Source organism: Rhincodon typus, chromosome 4 (genome assembly GCF_021869965.1).
Source record: "Rhincodon typus isolate 14 chromosome 4, sRhiTyp1.1, whole genome shotgun sequence".
NCBI classification, from domain to species: Eukaryota; Metazoa; Chordata; class Chondrichthyes; order Orectolobiformes; family Rhincodontidae; genus Rhincodon; species Rhincodon typus.
In genome coordinates, this window is record NC_063335.1 from 29261762 (window position 1) to 29281529 (window position 19768).

A 19768-nucleotide genomic window follows, 5' to 3' on the forward strand; every position below is an offset into this window, starting at 1 on the left:
TGTCCATTTCTGAAGAAGGGTCTAGGCCCAAAACGTCAGCTTTCCTGCTCCTCTGATGCTGCTTGGCCTGCTGTGTTCATCCAGCTCGACACCTTGTTATCCCAACCTAGTCAATCTCTCTCTGTATGTCAGACCTGCCATCCCCGGAATCAGCCTGGTAAACTTTCGCTGGACTGCCTCGAGCAAGAGCATCCGTCCTCAGAAAAGGAGACCAAAATTGCGCACAATATTCCGGATGTGGTCTCACCAAAGCTATGGTCTAAAATTTAAGCTGTGTCCCCTTCACAATACAAAAGGACAGGTTTCTGCAAAAAATGTTTTTGTTTAAAGAAAGGCAAAGATGCAATAACGCCGCTGGGCCAAGGGTCTGGAAACGAGGAATAAAATGATCTTCTTCCGTCCACTTTCTCTTGTTGACAAAGTCAAATTACAGACGACCATAAATTGATGATCCATTTTCCTGTTCTGTTTGCAAACAGTTCTGTTCTGGTCTCTGATAATTGGTCATTCCTTCAGTTTGACCATATAGACAGAAATACTGGTATTTTTAAACTGTATCAGGTTTCCAAGAACAACTTCTTAGAAGCAGAATGTCAGAAGAGAGTTGTGTAGCTTCTGGAACGTTGTCTTTAGTGACTTCAGCTAATGTAGATCTGAACTCTAAGTTCAGAGAGGGTTGTAGGTAAGCATTAGTTTAGGGGCTGTAGTCCTGTCAAAAATCGGGTATTGTTTAGTAATTAAGTCAATGAACCTCATCTCTTTTCTTTTTCCTCCTTGAAAGCTTTGCTTAGCAATTTCTCCAAAGTCACTTGATTTATAGCAATCAAACAGGCAATACCCAGTAAGCAATAAACTGATTTTTTTGATTTGATTTATTGCTAAGTACAGTGAAAAGCTTTGTTTTGTGAGCAGTAAAGGCAGATCATAGGGCACTTAGATGGAGCGAGGCATACAAGGTTACAGCTGCACAGAGCAAGATCAACATTATTTGAAGTTAGAAGTCCATTCAGCAGACTAATAAGAGCAGGGAAGAAGCTGTTCTTGAACCCGTTGGTGCATGTGTTCAAACATCTGTACCTTCTGCCTCATGGAAGAGGTTGGAAGAGAGCAGTACCAGGGTGGGAGGGGTCTTTGATGTTGGCTGCCTTTCTGTGGCAATGAGAAGTGTAAGTGGAGTCCATGAATGGAAGGTTGGTTTCCATGATGGTCTGGCCTGTGCGAGCAACCTTCTGTAGTTTCTAATAGTCCTGGGTAGAACACTTTCTATACTAGGCTGTTATGCACCCGGATAGAAATCTTTCTGTGGCGCATCTGTAAATGTTGGTGAGGGTTCTTGAGGACATGCTGAATTTCCTAAGCCACCTGAGGAAGAAGAGGCATTGTTGTGCCTTCTTGACAGTCATATCTACATGGGACGTTCAGGACAGATTGTCGGTTATTATCACTCCTACGAACTTGACACACTCGACCTCTCCACCTTAGCTGATATCTTCGTTTCCAAGAAGTCACTTGGCAAAACCCATTTCAAATCAGAGAATGACCAAATAGCTGTTAATCCTCCAGTTTCTCCCTTCAGTTAACCTTAAACATAAATATGTATCCTCAACATGTCATATCATCTTGAATTGCAGAAAATGTAATCATTTCTTTGTCATCCTAGCCTCAGTCACTTGCACACTTAGAAGAGGATATTCGAGAGGTCTTGAAGAAGGAGACTGGTACTGACATATTACTTGGAGAAGGAATGGATCCCATCTTCAAAATCTGTGAGCAAGAGGTGCTAATATAGTTTCTCCTTGTTCTCCTAGCTTAAATAGCTTCTGATCATGGCTATTCTGACCGATGTGTAATTTTGTCTTCTGTTCTTTTCCCCAAACCTAATAAATTGCAGCACACGGTGCCGTTCAAGAAAGTACGAAAATCTCTTGTTCTAGACACATGGATTAAGGATGATATTGGTACTCAAAAGTTCACACAGACCTCAGTCTCAGATGTACAGGTCAGTTTGTTAATGCTTATTGGAAACTTTGCAAAGTAGTAATTTTTAGAAGCAAATGAATTGTGTGTATGAGTGTCTCTAAGAAAGAATTAGTATGAAAACTAGAGTTTATTGACATTGCTCCTCATGTATGGCTCTGTGTAAACAAGCACTTGTTCTGAAACCAAAACAGAAATTGCTGGAAAAACTCTATAGATCTGGCAGCATCTGTGGAGAGAAGTCAGAGTTTCAGGTCCAGTGATCCTTCTTCAGAACTTGGTTTCTGAATTAGTTTCTTTAAGGTCTGTGCTTTACTGCTTCATTTACTATATAACAATTTAATTTAAGTCAGTGGTTCACACAGTCTTAAAGTGGGGGAAGATCTGTGACCTAGTAAGATTGCACATTTGCAATTTTCCTACGAATAATTCCGAAACCAGGAACTGGAAAGTCTAGTCTTTTAAAATGTTGTCTTTCTGAATATCCCTTATCTGGTTTTAGGTTTTTGTTCTAGTTTCCACTTCTTTGACTCTGTAGATGACTTAAACTCAGATATTTACTGTTTTAATTTTAGCCAACATATCCATTAATTAATAATTCCCTCACTTTCGCATCTATCCAAATCTTCTTGTAGGGAACTAACTGTCTTCATTCAGCAGGCTGCACTAACATCACAGCCTGAAAAGCAAGAAAAAGTTTAAAATACAAAAAAAACTCTCTCCATATACCTCATACAATAAAGAAACACATTTCACTAACAGACCGCACCAAAGATTGTGTTCATGTCACAAGCCCTGTGAGTTAAGTTATACATCTTGGTAGTGCCATTGAGTTGATACAAGGAGAACAAGCAATGTTGCCTCAATTATAATGTTAACTTGGCTTGATAATGTTACCTTTTACCACCCTGAAAGTTGTGAATTCAAATCTCACTCAATGGACTAAACTGATTCTTTTTGCACAGTCTGTGAGGATGCTGCTTATAGACTCTCAGACATTTACTGCATGGAAGAGAAGCCTTTTTCTCACCCTGAGGTGCTAACTTTAAGATTAGATGTCTGCTCTTTAAACATAAAAGACCCATGTAATTTGTAAAAAACATTGAGCTTTCCTAGTGGCTCGGCAAATATTTCTTCTTTTAATAATGCTGTCAAAAACAGGAGAACTAGTCATTGGTCTTGTTGATCACTGTGAGACTTTCCTGTGTGCAGAATGGGTTAGAGTTGGATTTAGTGCAGAATAGTCAACTGAAGCTTTATGTTTATATTTAACTAAATTTGAAGGGGGTCTACGTAGAATTTATAAAAAAAAATTTATAATACTTTTACCTCCTGCACCTGTTTCAGTTATATTTTTTATTAGCGTTGATTACAATGTGTTTTATAATTAGCTGAGCTATCCAAATAAAATATTTGTGATCAAGCTGTTGGCATCTGGAACATTATGAAAAATAACTGTTTCAACAACTGTTGAAAAACTTCATATTGTAATGTAACATTACTTTATCTTAGAGCTGAAAGTAGATTTCTGTTTTTTTAAAATAAGATTATTTTTGAAGTAATTTATTCACACCTAGTATTGTGGTAGTTTAACTTATTTCCAGAAGTAAATTGCTTTCTATTTACAGAACCACTGTAGATTCACCTACTACAGACAACTGGAATTGTTAATAGCTCACTTTTCTTTTTAAAGTTTCACCCAGTATGTGACAATTGTAAATTTTGATTTCATGTTATTTATACAGGCTCATTGTTCTGAACAACTGCTTACTTTGAGAGTGATAGTACAAAAGAAAAAGAACTTCTGACAAAGAAAATAGGAGAAGGAGCAGGCCTTTTAACCTGGTGACCCTGCTTTGTCATTCAATATGATCATGGCTGATCCTCTGTCTCAACACCATAGGCCCTCACTCTCCCCATACACCTTGATGCTTTGTGTCCAGAAATCTATATTTATTTCTTAAATATATTCAACTACTTGCCTACCACAGCCTTATGTAATAGACTGAGACTGTAACCCCTTGTTGTAGATCTCTAGACAGGGCAATATTATCCCAGCATCCAGTCTGTTCGGGCTGGTCAGAATTTTATACATTTCAATGATATCCTGTCTCCTGATCTCCAGTGAATACAAGCCTGGTTGACCCAAGCTGTCCTCATGTGACAATCCTATCAGTCTGATGAACCATCGTTGCACACCCTTTATGATAAGTATATGCTTTCTTAAGTAAAGAGACCAAAATGCACACAATACTCTGCGTGAGTCTAACCAAAGCCCTGTACATCTTTCGTTAATGGGACGAGGCATCACTGGCTAGTCCGGTGCTTATCCCTCATCCCAGAGGGCAGTAAAGAGTCAACTGCATGGGCATCGCTGGCTAGACCAGAACTTATTGCCCATCTTATTGCAATTAAGAGTCAATCACATAGCTGTGGGTCTGGAGTCACCTAGGCTAGACCAAATAAGGATGGCAGTTCCCTTCCCTAAAAGGGACATTGAACCAGATGGGATTTTCCAACAATTGGCAATGGATTCACACTTATCATCATAATTCCAGATTTTTATTGAATTCGAATTTCACCATCTGCTGTGGTGGGATTCAAACCCAAGTCCCCAGAACATTCCCTGGGTCTCTGGATTAACAGTCCAGTGATAATACCTCTAGGTCATCGCCTCCCCTTTTCTTTCCTAACTGCTTACTACATTTGCATATTAGCTTTCAGTGATTAATCTACAAGGACATCCAAGTTCCTTTGTACATCAACATGTCCCAATCCCTTACCAATTAACTAACACTATGCCATTTTCGTTTTCATACCAAAGTTGATAACTTCACACTTATCCATGTTACACTGTGGCAGCCATATATTTGCCACTCATTCAACTTGTCTAAATTACCTACGAGCCTTTTTACATCCTCACTGCTCATAATCTTACATAGTTTTGTGTCATCAGCAAACATGGAAATACTGTATTTGATTTCCTCATTCAAATTGTTGATTATATATTGTAAATAGGTAGGATCCAAGCTCAGATCTCTAATTCCCCATCAGTCAGCATCTTTCACTCCAAAGAGACCAAATTATTCCTACTCTTTGTTCTTCCTATCTGCTAATCAATTCTAAATCCATGCCAGGATATCACCCTGTAATCCCATGTGCTTTAATTTGCATACCAACTCTTAGTGGGACTTCATCAAAGGTTTCCTGAAAATCCAAATGCACCACATCCACTGGTTGTCCCTTATCTAATCTACTAGTGACACTATTTAAAAAAAAAACTCTAGTAGGCTTATTAAGCATGATTTCCTTTTCGTAGATCCATGTCTAATCTCATCATGCCCTGTTATCTCATCCTTTTGGAATTGATTCCAGCATTTTCCTTATTACTGATTTTAACCAATTACTCTGTAATTCATTTCTATTTCATGCTTCCTTTTTTTAAAAAACTAGTAGGGTTACATTTGCCATCCTCCAATCTACTGGGATTTTCCTGGGAGTATCTAAAGCATAAAATCTATTGGTGAGAGGGAGATGGACCCAGGGATTCCTGTACTACATGCCAAGAGGTTTTACTCTGGTGGTCAGACATTTCCTTTGCACGTGTACTCTTTACCAGTAGTGTAACAGCTTCACAGTCTATCCACAGAGTTCTCAGCGTATGGATGCTCCACAGCGACTCCAGCTGCTGTTCCGATGCAATGTGGTAGGAGAGCACGTGTAGATATTGGAGGATCTCCAGTAGCAATAGGACACATTCTGGAAGATGCTGTGGATGTGTTAAGTAGGAAATGCCACTAAGCTGGACAACAAAATCTAGGCATTGAAAAAGGATGATATTTTTGAGGCAATGAAGTTGAGGAGGTATGAATACCTATGAAGGTACTTGTGACCCTTAAGCCCGGCAAATTTAGTGCTGTGGCAAGGACAAAAACATGATTGGAGAAATTCAAAAATGCATGAAACGTGGATTTGATTAAATTAATTACCAAATTTATTTGCAAATTTAAAATAGAGGCAAAGGAAAACAACAAGATAATGATGGTATATGTAAATTGGGGAATGTTTTGTGCATAATGAGCAGGCTATATTTTTCTTTGAAAGAAATTCAGCATGCATCTTCTGACCACTTAGATAGCCTAGGTCTTGTTCCTGCATATAGTGGAAGGGAAAAATCAGGTAAGGTTGCTTTTCATAGCTTATTAATGACTCTTGCTTGACTGGTGTCTCGTATTTGTATTTTTGACTCATGTTTGTATATCTGGTATTTTGGCACCTAGCGAGAGTCAGCACCTTCAGGAGAGAGTGATTTTTAAAAACAGTGGTAAAGCATAAATTATCAAAGTAAGTATTGTTCTAGTCAAAATATGCATTTTTAAAGTCCTGCAGTTGTGAGGCTACTTGCTTTTCAGAGTGAGGGTAAAAGAATTTGGTTAGTCAGTCTAGATTAGCCTTCAATGTCCGCTGGCAGTTGACTTCAGCCATTTTGTAGACATGCAAGTTGCTTGCTTGCATGCCCTTTTTGTTAAAAAAGAGAATGTAGAAATCAAAGGAGAAAATATAAATAGGGGAAATAAGTTGCCTCTGTGTTACAGTCTGAAAGCCTATTGACCAGCTCCTTACTGAGGACAGTTTTGCCTGAAAAATCAGACATCAGCACAAGTACATGGGGCAGAAATGTTATCTTTTCCGAGATAAAGCAGCGAAATACTTCAAAAGCTGTACGATTTGAAACTCCAATTCAGGTAAGCTATGGCATTGGTCTTTTTGAAAGTCTGCATGCATGACAAATAAAAATTCTTCATTTAATATCATCCATTTTTCACAGAAGTAAACAAACAGGACAAATTAGGTAATCAGATTTCATTCTTAGTTTAAATTTCCCTTTTGGGCAGCACATTCTGTTCCTGCTATGTTACCTACTTCTTGATGAACTGGTTAACGAGCATACCTTGCAGTTTATTATATCCATAGTTTCTTGCTCACTAACTTGAAAGGAGAGCAGAATGGTGGCTCAATGGTTAGCACTGCTGCTTCATAGCGCCAAGGACCCGGGTTAGATTCTATCCTCGAGCGATTGTCTTTGCGGAGTTTGCATGTTCTCCCCGTGTCTGCGTGGATTTCTGTCGGGTGCACTGGTTTCTTCCCACAGTCCAAAGTTCTGCAAGTTAGGTGGATCAGCCATGCTAAATTGCCCATAGTGTTCAAGGATGTGTAGGTTAGGTGTGTTAGCCACGGGAAATGCAGAGCTACAGGGATGGGGTAGGGGGATTTGTCTGGATGGGATGCTGTTCAGAGGGTTGGTGTGGACAAGTTGGGTCGAATGGCCTACTTCCACACTGTAAGGATTTTACGGATTCTATGAATCAGAAATAGCATTTTTTGTTTTTAACCTTTCTGTAAAACTACAGTTCGATCCTACGTACTTGTAATTCTTGCTACTGGATCTAACATGCCTGTAGCCGGCAGCATTTTGGCATTTGCAAAATAAGGGAATGTCCTCCCAATCTAATGTAAATTGGCAATGATGTTGAGTCAAAATATTAACAATATTATGCTTTATCCCAATATTATGATGGCAAGCAAGCCCAAAAGTAAGAAGTCTGCTCGTCTTCCTTGTTGGGCCAACTCTCACCACCTTGAGGCAATTATATTGCTAATTCTTTGGTATTTTACATAGCAGATGTGATTTAATAATTATTGTAAGGGCTACATCGATGGATGGAATTATTGGCAGGGTGCTCCAAAGGGCACTTGAGTTCAATAAGAATGACAACCAGAAGATTACGTTGGGAAGTAAGAGGCTGCAGCTGTATCTTACCACTGACAGATGGATTATGCAGCAGAATGGAATGTGTTGAACATTTCATCAACGAGTGTGAGGGATCTGGGCTCTTGCTGTCATGTGCACAACATATCAAAGCAGAAGAGGGAAGAACTTGGGGATGTGGACATGGAATATCACCATGCATCCTCTGATGATGAGTTCAACAATGACTGAGAGAAGAGAAATGGCATGTGATTATAGCAACACAAATGGTGAGAGACTGGATTCAAAAAGGTGGGGAGGCCTTAATTAAGCATTTCAACAGAGCTTTGCAGGCCTTTCCAAACCAGCTTCATAGAACTGCCCTGACTCCATGAAATGCGCACAAGACATCCTAGATGCTCACCTCTACAGACATTTCCGCAAAGGGCTTCTGATTTTCACTTGAAGGCGCATTATGCCATTGTGGTTGCCCGTAAATGTAAGTCTTGAGTCCACACATAAATAGGAAACAACCATCGATAGTGTAAAAAAAAAACCCATCTAAACAGCAGAACGCTCAGCCTTACATCTAGCAAACACCTGTGATGGCCCTTCTGTGTCTGTGTCTTCTATTTTTATTTTAGGTGTTCATGGGTGCTGTGCTTTGCGACTCCCACATCATTGCCATCTGTATTGGAGGCAGGCTGCACACCCTGATACCACGTTTGGCCTGGGTGATCTTGGCGAGTGTCTTCTGCTTATATATATCTGCATTGGAGGCAGTTCAAAAGTAAATAGGAAAGTCTTGTTATAACTATGTGGGGTTTGAAGTCATTTCTGGAGTACTGTGTACAGTTTTGGTCCCTGTGTATTTAAGAAAGTATATATCAGCATTGGAGGCATTCAAAAGTGATTCAATAGGCTGATTCCTGAATGTAGAGATTGACTTTGTGATTGGCTAAACAGGCTAGGCCTTTATTCATTAGAGTTTAGAAGAATGAGAGTGATCTTTCTGCTAATGGGGGCTCTCAAAAATAGAGAAGCTAGTTATAAAATAAGGGGGCACTTATTAAAAACTGAGATACAAAGAAATCTCTTACCTTGAGATTAATGAGTATCTGGAATTCTCTACCATAGAGCTGTGAAAGCTAGATTGCTGAAAGAATTTAGAGGAGGGAGATAGATTTTTGAAATATCGGAGTTGACAGCTGAGCTGGCATGGGGGATTTGAGGCCTGGGGCAAAATCATGTAGAACGCTGGGCAGGTTTGAAGGGCTGAATGGTTTACGCCTGTTCCTGTTTATTATGTTCTTAATCTGAGGTACAGAAAGATCTCGGTGTTCTACTGCACAAGTCACAAAAGGTTAGCGTGCAGTACGATGCATAATCAAGAAGGCTAATGGGATGTTAGCCTTTATTATGAAAGGAATTGAACATGAAGAATGTTATGCTTCAGTTATAAAGGGTATTGGTGAGATCAGTGTTGGTGTCTTGAGGAAGGATGGAAATGTGTTGGAAGTGGTTCAGAGGAAGTTTACCAGATTGATACTTAGAATGAGCGGTTTCTGTTATGAGGAAAGATTGGACGGGCAGAGGTTATTTTGCAAGAGCTCAGAATAGTTAAAGGAGATTTGTTTGAAGTTTATAAGATTCTGAATGATCTTGACAAACTGGACATGGAAATGATGTTTCCACTTGTGGGTGTGTCCAGAGCTAGGGGACATTTTTAAAATGAGGGTTTGCCCTTTTAGGACAGATGAGGAGAATCTTTTTACTGAGTTGTGAATCTTTGGAACACTCTTCCTAAAAAAGTTGGTGGAACCACAGGCCTTGTATATTTTTGAGGCATGGGTAGATAGATTCTTGTTAAGAAAAGGAGTTAAAGGTTGTTAGGTCAGATTTGACATTGTATTCCGATCAGCCATGATCAGACTTAAGGGGCTGGGGCCTACTCCTGCTCTAATTTGTATGTTGGTGTCTGTATTGAAATATTCTGCTTAGACTGTAGAGAGGGTACATTTCCTATATTCCTTTGAATTTTCTCATATTGAAGGGAATTGTCCTTTAGTCATCTTGGGAGAGGTATTTGTACAGCCCAGAAGTATATTTATGGGCTGATTTTTTTTTTTTACTGAGCATTGTCAGTTTGGCCAAAGTACATCAACCCGGAAGTCTCCAGTCATGGAAGTGACTACTTCTTCAGGTTGTTGAGTGAGTTAATAAGAAAAAGCACTGCACTGATTCAGTAACTGCTTCAGCCAAAACTGCCAATTTACCATGGGAGGTCAGTGAAAGAATAATATTGTCTTTAATTACCTGAATAACTTGAAACACACAAATTGGTTATGAGTGAGAATAAGGAGGTACAAAGTCAATGAATCTAATAATTTATTAAAGGATTTGGCACAAAAAGTATTCTTAATTAACATTTATAGGTATTGGAGAGGGAAGAATAAAATTATTTGAATCTTAACTGGGTGCAGTACTTGGGCCTACATGCTTAGCAACAGCAGATTTTGTTTTGGTTGCAACAGCAGGTGTGACCTATTCTACTATAATGATGGGTCAATCAATGTCCGACAGCAGTGGACATGTGCAACCCCAGAAAAAAGGCACCAAGTTCTGAACACCTGTGACAAATGTCATTTTCTACAATGCCAAATGATTGCAACCGCAGCTGACCAGCTTAATGTTTAAGGATAAACTCATGTGCTATTTTCATCTCATTCTTTATTTCTAATGGTGATTTGTAATTTAAATCACAAAAGAAAATCACTCCACCTCTTGTTTCATTAATCCTTCCAGAAATGCCAGCACCATGCAAATTTCATTCTGTAGGCAGAAAAGTACTCTATCCCATTAATGAATATTAAACAAGCCTATAGCTAATAGGTTACTGATACGATTTGGAACACCTGTTAAAGTCATGTGACAAAATGTAGTCAGAAATAATTGATTTGTTTCACTTGGAACAATAGAGAGTAAATTAGTGTGGCCTATGTGCAAGGATGTCTTGCAAATTCACTTCTTTGGAGTGGTTATCTTGCAGTAAAGTTATGTTGAATCCAGTTGTGACCAACCTCAAAAATATTTGAGATTCAATTAGCTAGACCACTTGGCCATCATGGTAGGGTATGATTGGGGGGAGGATGGAAAGTTGTCTTTTTTAAAAAAGCCTAATAATGGGAAAAGAAAGTCATGATTGGCCATTGATGATTGGGTGATGTGCAGCATATGAATGCAAGCAGCTGAGGTTTAAACTAATTAGTCTTTAAGGGGATTAGGAGGTCGGCAAAAAGACCAATGGAATCATCTAGTGTCAAAGTTATCAGAGTGATAGACATATAGGTTGAAATAAACTGGTGTACAAAACAGAAAATGAGCTTTAGAGATTTGCTCAGGGTTTAATAGAATGCTGAGGTTTTTTGTGGTCTGGTTCGGATTGAGCAAATGATTATAAAAATGAAACTGTTATACATCTTTTTATTCAGTTTGAGGAATTACAACCTCTTCCTGAATTAATGTCAGACAATGCTACAAGAGTCTTGAAGTAAAAACAAAACTGGAGAGGCAGAGTGATCCTTTATTGATGAAATCAAAATTTATTCGTACTTTTAGATGAAGTTACTGAAGAGCAATAAATAGGAAAGACTCTAGTATAGATCCTTGGAGAACAGGAGGCCATAGTGTCAAGTAAAAGCCATTACTGGACTTGTGTTATTTGTGGTATGCTGAACAGAATCAAAGGTAGTTCTATGGAACTGGAGAATGGAAGTTAGGAGTTGGAAGGGATAGTTGTGCCAAATGCTGCAGAGAGATTGACTCAAGGGAGATTATGTTCACTGGACAGCGCAGTGGGCAGATGTAGATTCAGGGAGTAATACGACACAGAAAGTGATCAATCAGCCCTTCATGTTTTTTTCAGCATCCAGAACAATTATGCTAACCAAAATCGAAAGAATTGCAGATGCTGTAAATCAGGAACAAAAACAGAAGTTGCTGAAAAAGCTCAGCAGGTCTGGCAGCATCTGTGAAGAAAAAATCAGAGTTAACGTTTCAGGCCCAGTGACCCTTCCTCAGAACCCTTCCTCTGTTCTGAGGAAGGTTCATCGGAAAGGTTCTGAGGAAGGGTCACTGGATCTGAAACGTTAACTCAGACTTTTTCTTTACAGATGCTGCCAGACCTGCTGAGCTTTTCCAGCAACTTCTGTTTTTATTCATGCTATAAGTAACGTTGATCTTCTCTTTCCTCAACCCTGCAAATTTTTAATCTTCAAGTTCATGTCAATCAACAGATTTAAGAAAGAAATTGAAATGTTACTGATGAGAAGCAGGATAAAGGGCTATGGGGAGCAGGCAGAAAAGTGGAGTTGAGACCAAGATGAGATCAGCCAAGATCATGTTTAATGGTGAAATGGGCTTAAAGGACTGAGGCGCCTACTCCAGCTCTGAATTCCTATGTTCTGTATACAATTAAATTTGCAAATAATCATTGAATCTAGTTCCATCACTCTTTTAGACATGTGGTAAGTAAAATTTGTGCTATTTTGTCAAATACCCTTTAAAAGTCTTTGCAGAACAGCATTGCCATCATCAATTCTTTGTTGCTTCATTAAATTCTAAATGGAGTGTTTGAACCAGCCTCCTTTGACAACGAAAACTACTTTAAACAAGAACATTCACTCCTGTCAGATGTCGAGATTCACTTGAAGTTTAGAAGAGATGGTTGTCAGGGTAGTGTGGTAAAATTCTACTTCCATGGATAGAATTAACAAAAGGAAGAGAGACAAGTCTATGTTCAAATAAAGCTGTTCCCTTGACCTGGAATTTGGAAAAATATAACAGAAGTTCACCTAGAGCAAAGTATACCAAAAAAGTAATATTCCAGTCATTATTGAGGGTAGCAATTTGTTTTGTAATTCAAAGCCAATTAAGTTCTTTTTGTATAGCAATATGAACTGCTACTTTGGCTTAGTTCCTTAATTTGTTGTTGTCTTTGCTTTTAGCAGATTGAGTATTGCTGAATAAAAGGTTTTCTCAAAACTTTTCATTCTGCACTTAAGGTAGTTGGCAAGAATATAGATTGTAAAGAAAAAAGAACATTTATATTGTATAAAAGGAGCGTGTTGATTGGTTAGCGAGTGGATTTTCATTGTAGGGCCATTGTTATGGAGAAAGAGCCACTTACGTGATAACTGACAGTTCAGATTACCCTAGAAGGATAAGGTACCTCAGTAGGTTGAACAAGAAGTAAAGCTGGCTGTTTTGCACTGTTACTATGCAGTAGCAACATGCATGGTGTTTGCCAGTAATGGGATGTTGCTATCAAACCAAGAAAATGTTCTGCCATCACACAGATGAGTAACGTGGTGTGTGAATTTCAGTGCTGGTGTGATATATGTTTTACATTCCGACTGATAGATCATATCAAATAGCAGACCCCAACAAGCCATGTACTGATCATACCTAACTTGCAAAACTTGAAACACAGTGACCAACATTAGATGTGATTCTGAAATTTGCTAAATATTCCCAAGTAAGTGAAGATTTGCACCAACAACCAATTTAAAATTGTCAGCCAGACTTGCTGTATTGCAAAGTTGCAAGTACTGGAAGTGAAATATTAACACATGGGGCCTGTCATTTTCAAAAAGAAATAACACATCCGTACTTTGAAGATACCATGAACTGCACTTGCTGGAGTCCGAGTCAGCACAGTGTGGACTGGAGGCACACAGCAGGTCAGGCAGCATCAGAGGAATAGAAAAGTCGACATTTCAGATTGGGACCCTTCTTCTGAAGGGTCTGAACATACTTTGTGTCTGTTTCAACTCAATAAAAAGGGTGACAGCCATTCTCTGTACATTTCTCAGGGTAATGTTTTGACTAATCAGAGTCAACTAGCCTGGATTAAAATTTAAACAAACCGTTACAACTAACTGTCAGTCATCATCTGCCTGGTGCATTTCTCCCTGACCGTGTCTTGGCCAGAGACCACTAGCCAATTTATCAGCAATCTCCTTCCATACAGTGTAATTTGCTTTGCATTGGTATTGTTTGTAAATTGCTCTTATGAGTACAAGTTGCAACGTTCAGACAAATTGTGAATTCTTTTTGGCTGACACTCACAACTGTGTATGTGCGCTATTCCAAAAACACTCGTATGCACAATTCTCGACCCTGCAATATCATCACGCAGAATTCTGATGACGTGTAAAAGCTACACCGGGTGCACATGGAAAAGAAGTGGAATATTAAAAGAGGGTTCCAAAGGATGCATGAGGACACGGCAGAAGATGAGGAACTGACTGTCGACACACACGCACCAGCGCCCACGCACACACAAACCCCACGCTTCCCGCAAACACATACACACACACCCCCCCACACTTCCCGCACACACACACCCCCACGCGCACACACCCCATGCTTACCACACGCGCACACACACACACACCACCCCCACGCTTCTCATACACACACCCCCCATGCCTCCCATACACACACCCCCCTCGATTCCCACACGCACATACCACACACACACTCACACACACACCCCATGCTTCCCACACACATACACACACACACCCCATGCTTCCCCCACCCACACACACCCCATGCTTCCCCCACCCACACACACACCACGCTTCACACACACACACCAAGCTTCCCACCCACACACACATCCACACATATCCATTTATACCCAAGTTCATTTAAATACGCGTGCATGCAGTGTCAGCATACACATCCATTTTTATCTTCACTAATATTCAGGGTCTATGCTACCAAAAGTCAATTTGCCATTACTGATTGTACCGCAACTTTGTGGAGGATGAATGCATTGAAGTGCATTTGGGAACGTCTGTGAATTGACAGTATCCAGTCTGAAGGTCAAAGCAAATGCTTTTCTTTGCTGTATCATCTGGGTAGTGCTTTTTTTGTGTTAATTTTATAGATGTGTGTGTTGCTGGCAAGGCTAACATTTATTACCCAAGCCTAGTTGATCTGAGAAGATAGCCGTTGTTGCATTTTGTGAGACACTTTAGTCGATGTAATGATGTTTGTATCAGTTTGTTTCAGCAGAATGGCTTGCTAGGCCATTTCAGGGCACTTGAGAGCACACACCCTTGGTGTGGGACTGCAATAACTCATTAGGCAAGACCAAGTAAGTATGGCAGGTTTTTCTTTGATCCTGAATGGATATTATCAAACCAACTAGATTACCATGACAATCTGGCAGGACGGACACTTTTTTAAAAATAGATTCCTGCTTTACACATTCAGGTTTTGTTAAAACACGGTCAGCATGGACTAGTTGGACTGAAGGGTCTGTTTCCATGCTCTATGACTGCCAGCGCTCACTGGCAAGGCCACTTTTTTTTTGTCCCTCCCTAAATGTCCTTGAGCTGACTTCCTTGGTAGAGTTAGTTAAAGTAGTTAACAGTAAATCACATTATCAGTCAGATCAAGTAAGGATGGTAGATTACCTTTCATAAAAGATGTTAATGAACTGGATAGGTTTTTAGGGCAATCAAGGATACTTTCAGTAAAATATACTTTCAAGCTTCTCAATAGTCAATTCAGTTTTCTGTTCACATTCAGCATTGAATTTAAATTTCACCAGTTGCTGTGGTGGGCTTTTGATGGATGTCCAGAGAGCATTGCTTGTGGCTCTAGGTTACCAGAGTGACGTTAGCACTGTGTCCTAATCTTCTCCTTACAATAGTCACCAAAGTTTAGGAGTATTTGTGGCTATAAAATAATCAGTGGTTTTGAAAAAGGCTGGATGAATGCAAGTCATTCTTCTTTGTGAATACAAACATTCAAACATTCATGGTAAAATTTAAATTTGTTTCTGAGCTATTAGTCCAAGCATTCTGATTAAAATCTTATTAATGCAATCAATGCACTACTGTACACATATGTCGATATCAGGCTTGAGTCCATTCCCAAATTCAAAGCATGTAGGATTCACTTAAGGAAGGAACAGGTTCCTCTGAACATGAGCAAGGATTCGTAAATAAATAGCAATCATCTATCACTCAAAAATGGAATCTGTGCCATTGGCAAGTTTTATGAGTGTGAAAGCTTCTGGAGATATTTGAATAGAGTGTTTTTCAAAAGATATAATGTAGTAATTGGAAGAGTGGATTAATTAAGCACATTAATTGATAACTACTCTGCTTTTTTTTGAAATTACCACAAGTCTCTGGCATTACTTTAGAGAAACTTTTAAGGATGTTTTTCTTATTTATGATGCATTTTATTTTGTATGATACACAGATGAGCAGTGAATGGGAAGCTGTAGCTTGTGGGAAGACGGAAGATCAGTTGATAATGACTGAACAGGCTCGCAGATACCTGAATGCGTTTAATGGCAGCAACACAAGCAGGAGTCTGGTCCTATAACTGGCCACTGATGAAGGAGCCCAATCAATTTACACTAAAAATGATCCAGATTATTTGGAGCTGAAGTGTTTTCTTACAAACCTAACTCCTAACCCACCTAGGCATGATTTCTGTGAAGAGGCTTAAGTTGGTTAAAAATTCTGACATGTTTTAAAAAAAAGCTAACCAAAACTAAAATGAAGCTGCTTTTGCTAAATGTAATGTGTGCTTTGTATTTAAAGCCAAATGAAACACAATGGATGGAAAGGTGGAGATGAGGACTGTCTTGTGTTGCACTCTTTTGTCTTGAATATGCTGTAAAAAGAACAGACTAAATGCTATTGATGAATATAATGCCATATAATGGGTAATTGTCACGTAGTTATATTTTTGCAACTGATCCAAATTCTTAACCAAATATATTGACCAATTAGGATTTGTTGCTTGGAATCAAGCATTAAAAATTAAACCAGCTAATATCAGATATTTGGCAATTGACGAAACTAAGATAATTTCCTGTTGTATGGTATGCTTTATTTTGAACACGTTAATATATGATCAAATAAATGTAAGTGAAGCATAAAACCAAGTATTTTTATAATGTATGTAGACAGGATGAGGAATTCTTTTTATTTCACTATGGTGAAATACCAGTATTTAACATAAGTTTCTGAAACGTGAGATAGCGTCTTGAATGTATTGTATGTAGAAGCAGGGAAAAGATGTTAATTGGGAGGAAAGGGTACATTTTCTTAAATTATTTTCAGCTTAATAGTATTTATGTGTATGGATCGAGCACCTAGGAGACACTGTTGATTCCTGTTTATAAGAAATGATTTCTATTAGTCACACATTCCAAGAAATGCACATCTATTAGATGAATTTTCTTCATATTTAGATACTTAAAAGAAATGCAAAGACCTTGAGATGTAACCATTAAAGTGGACTGGTTTATTGAGGGGTAGGGGCTGGTATTCACTTTCAGTTGTCTCCTTATTCCATTGAGTACTTGGATCCAGGACATGGGTAGAAGGGGAGAAAACTTTCCTCATCTTCCTTTGCATAAGGTAACTGCTGATTAATGCTCCTGCTTAAAACTGCTCTTGCACTGCTACCCCCCTCCTCATCATTAGCTTCCGGGAGAGAAGGTGGATGAAGCAGACACAAACTGCGCACAAACCTGCATCTTAAGCATTTTACAGTAGCATATCCTGCCTCCGTAAATATAGATTATTTAATACCATTCCACTTCCAAATCTAGCCACAATTGCAATATCATTTATACTCTGCACTAAGATGTTTCACCAATAATGGATGTGCACAAATGCTGCCTTGTTAAATTGAGAATTGACTAAACAACCAAAGGACATAAAAAGTTTTTGTTGTTGATCTGGTCTGCTGTTCATTTTATTTTTTAGCAACATATTGCATGCAATTCCATAATTCGTCAGTTGCACCTTAATATTGCAATTCATAAGTTTAACCAGTTTTCATTATATATATGCTTCCATAAATGCACTGTAAACAAAGATTTTCTATTCAATACAAGAAGCATTTACTCCCATCAATTGCAATCTACAGTTTGTGAAAAATTATTGCAGTTTTGGAAAAGGGGTAGAAGCTCAGAACTTTTTTTCTTTTCATGACATCACATCTGATTAATAATATTTTCATGGCATAATGATCTAATTCTCAATACATCATATGTTTATAAATAGTGGTGAGAGGGAACCTTTTTAGCAACTTTAAAGCAGTAGTAAAATTCTATATTGGGTGGTCAGTTATAGTGGGAATATGGGAGCCCAAAAAGTGAAACTGCATTATAGCTGAACCATGTTAAGAACTCTTAATTTTAACTAGCAAAATGAAGATTTGAATAAATATTTGCCTCTCTTGGGAGCCATGAAATTCCCATGTTAAAAGTGAATTTATCAATATAGTGAACGACATTAGTTAGCTTCCAGTCTGTATTGTGCTACAGCTTCAGCTGATAGCAGACAATCTTTAAAATTCAATATCAGATCACTTTATTTTAATTACCTTTTGCATGTTTTTGCAAAGTGAATTAAATTGCCATTCTCTATCTATTGATTAACTTTTAGTGCATCTGTTCGTATTGCCTCACCTTACTGTAGTTCGTGCAACTATAATGACCAGTCATCTCCATAATACTTATGTTCTCTGAACTCAGTTCATGTTCTTACCATATTACAGCAAACTGGAGGTCAAGAACACTTATTATTCAAGCTCAGTATCAATTTAAAAATAATCAGTTTGTATACTGTCAAAAAGATACGCATAAAGCTAAGCTGTCTAATCATAAAAATATCTGAAGAGGGAAACAAATTGTATTAGACCCACTGAATGTCAAATAAATGATTTCCCAAACTTAAAGTGAACTTTTGATTTCATGCCTAAACTGAAGATATTTGCACTTTTACTTTAAAGAGATGTGTTTATGCTTTTTTTTTGTAGAAAGATTTTGGTTATGTGGATTTGCAGAGTAAAAATGTGTGCATGGAAATGTAGCACTGACATGTTAAAGAAAAGTACATAGTTATTAAATAGCTATAAAATATTTAGACACTTTCCTCTCCTGAGTTGTACTGCTATGCACAATAGCAGGATATGCTTGCTGCTACTGAGAGATGGATAAGGGAGCATCTGATGCACTGTGTATAGAATGTACATAGTTTGTATGATGGAAACAGTGATTCTGTAACATTTAACAGCTATTTTATGTGTGAAGGTTCTATCTTGCTTGCTGTGTTGGCTAAGCACATTTTAATTGGACACTTTTTGAAGGTTGTATTCTTTTTGTTTCTTTTAATTTTTGTTTTCTTTAGGTGGTTTTGTTTCGGCAGGGTTGAAGTTTTGAATGTCATACATGTAGCAGTTGTATAAATCCTGCAGTTGCTCCGATTGTGTAGTCTCCACAGATTTATGTAATACAATTTTGATTATCTATCTTGCATTATTCACAGATGCTGCATAAATACTGAATAGTTGTTTAGTTATGCCATTGTACTGCCATCTGGGTTAAGCTTCTGCAGTGATCTGTCACATGTATTTTATTGTACTGGTGCTTGTCCTTTCCTTGCCAGGATCAAAAAGTGGAGCACCAACTGTCCATGTAGAACATATTTATATTGTCAAATTAAATTGCTGTGTGCTATCATGTAGTCGTGTATCTCATTTAAAGCTTTATCTCAAAAAAAAAAGTAAAACTGAAAAATAGCTGCAATCAGCACAAAAGAAATGTGATTAAAATGTTAGTGATTGTGAGATCACTGATTCATTAATCACAGGCTTCCTCTTCTGGGAATCACACCAGTTCCAGATCTACTGCAATTATTCAACTAGATTTTTACTATTAAAGGGAAATTCCATTGTATGGGACTCGACTATGAGGAACCTATCTTGTTCTGTGTTCATCCAGCCTTGCACCTTGTTGTCTCGGATTCTCCAGCATCTGCAGTTCCTACTATCTCTATCTTGTTCCTTAATGTCTTTTAGGGAAGGAAACTACCATACTTACCCAGTCTGGCCAATATGACTCCAAATCCACAGCAATGTGGTTGATTCTTAACTACCCTCAATTAAGGATGGGCTATAAATGCTGGCCTACCCAGCAATGCCCACATCCCATGA

General features: G+C 38.4%; 1 protein-coding gene across 5 annotated transcripts in view; it reads left to right on the forward strand.

The window, feature by feature from the left end:
- mybl1 (v-myb avian myeloblastosis viral oncogene homolog-like 1) overlaps positions 1-19253 on the forward strand; it is a 72129-nt gene extending 52876 nt beyond the window's left edge. For 4 of the 5 annotated variants that reach the window (XM_020532959.2, XM_048596335.1, XM_020532962.2 and 1 more), the window contains 4 exons: positions 1661-1777; positions 1892-1999; positions 6573-6722; positions 16013-19253. In XM_020532959.2, the coding sequence (XP_020388548.1) occupies positions 1661-1777; positions 1892-1999; positions 6573-6722; positions 16013-16138 (501 nt within the window). In that variant the 3' untranslated portion in view covers positions 16139-19253. The remainder of the gene's footprint in view (positions 1-1660; positions 1778-1891; positions 2000-6572; positions 6723-16012) is intronic. The other variant, XM_048596334.1, reaches the window with a different exon arrangement.
- Positions 19254-19768: the final 515 nt, after the last annotated feature.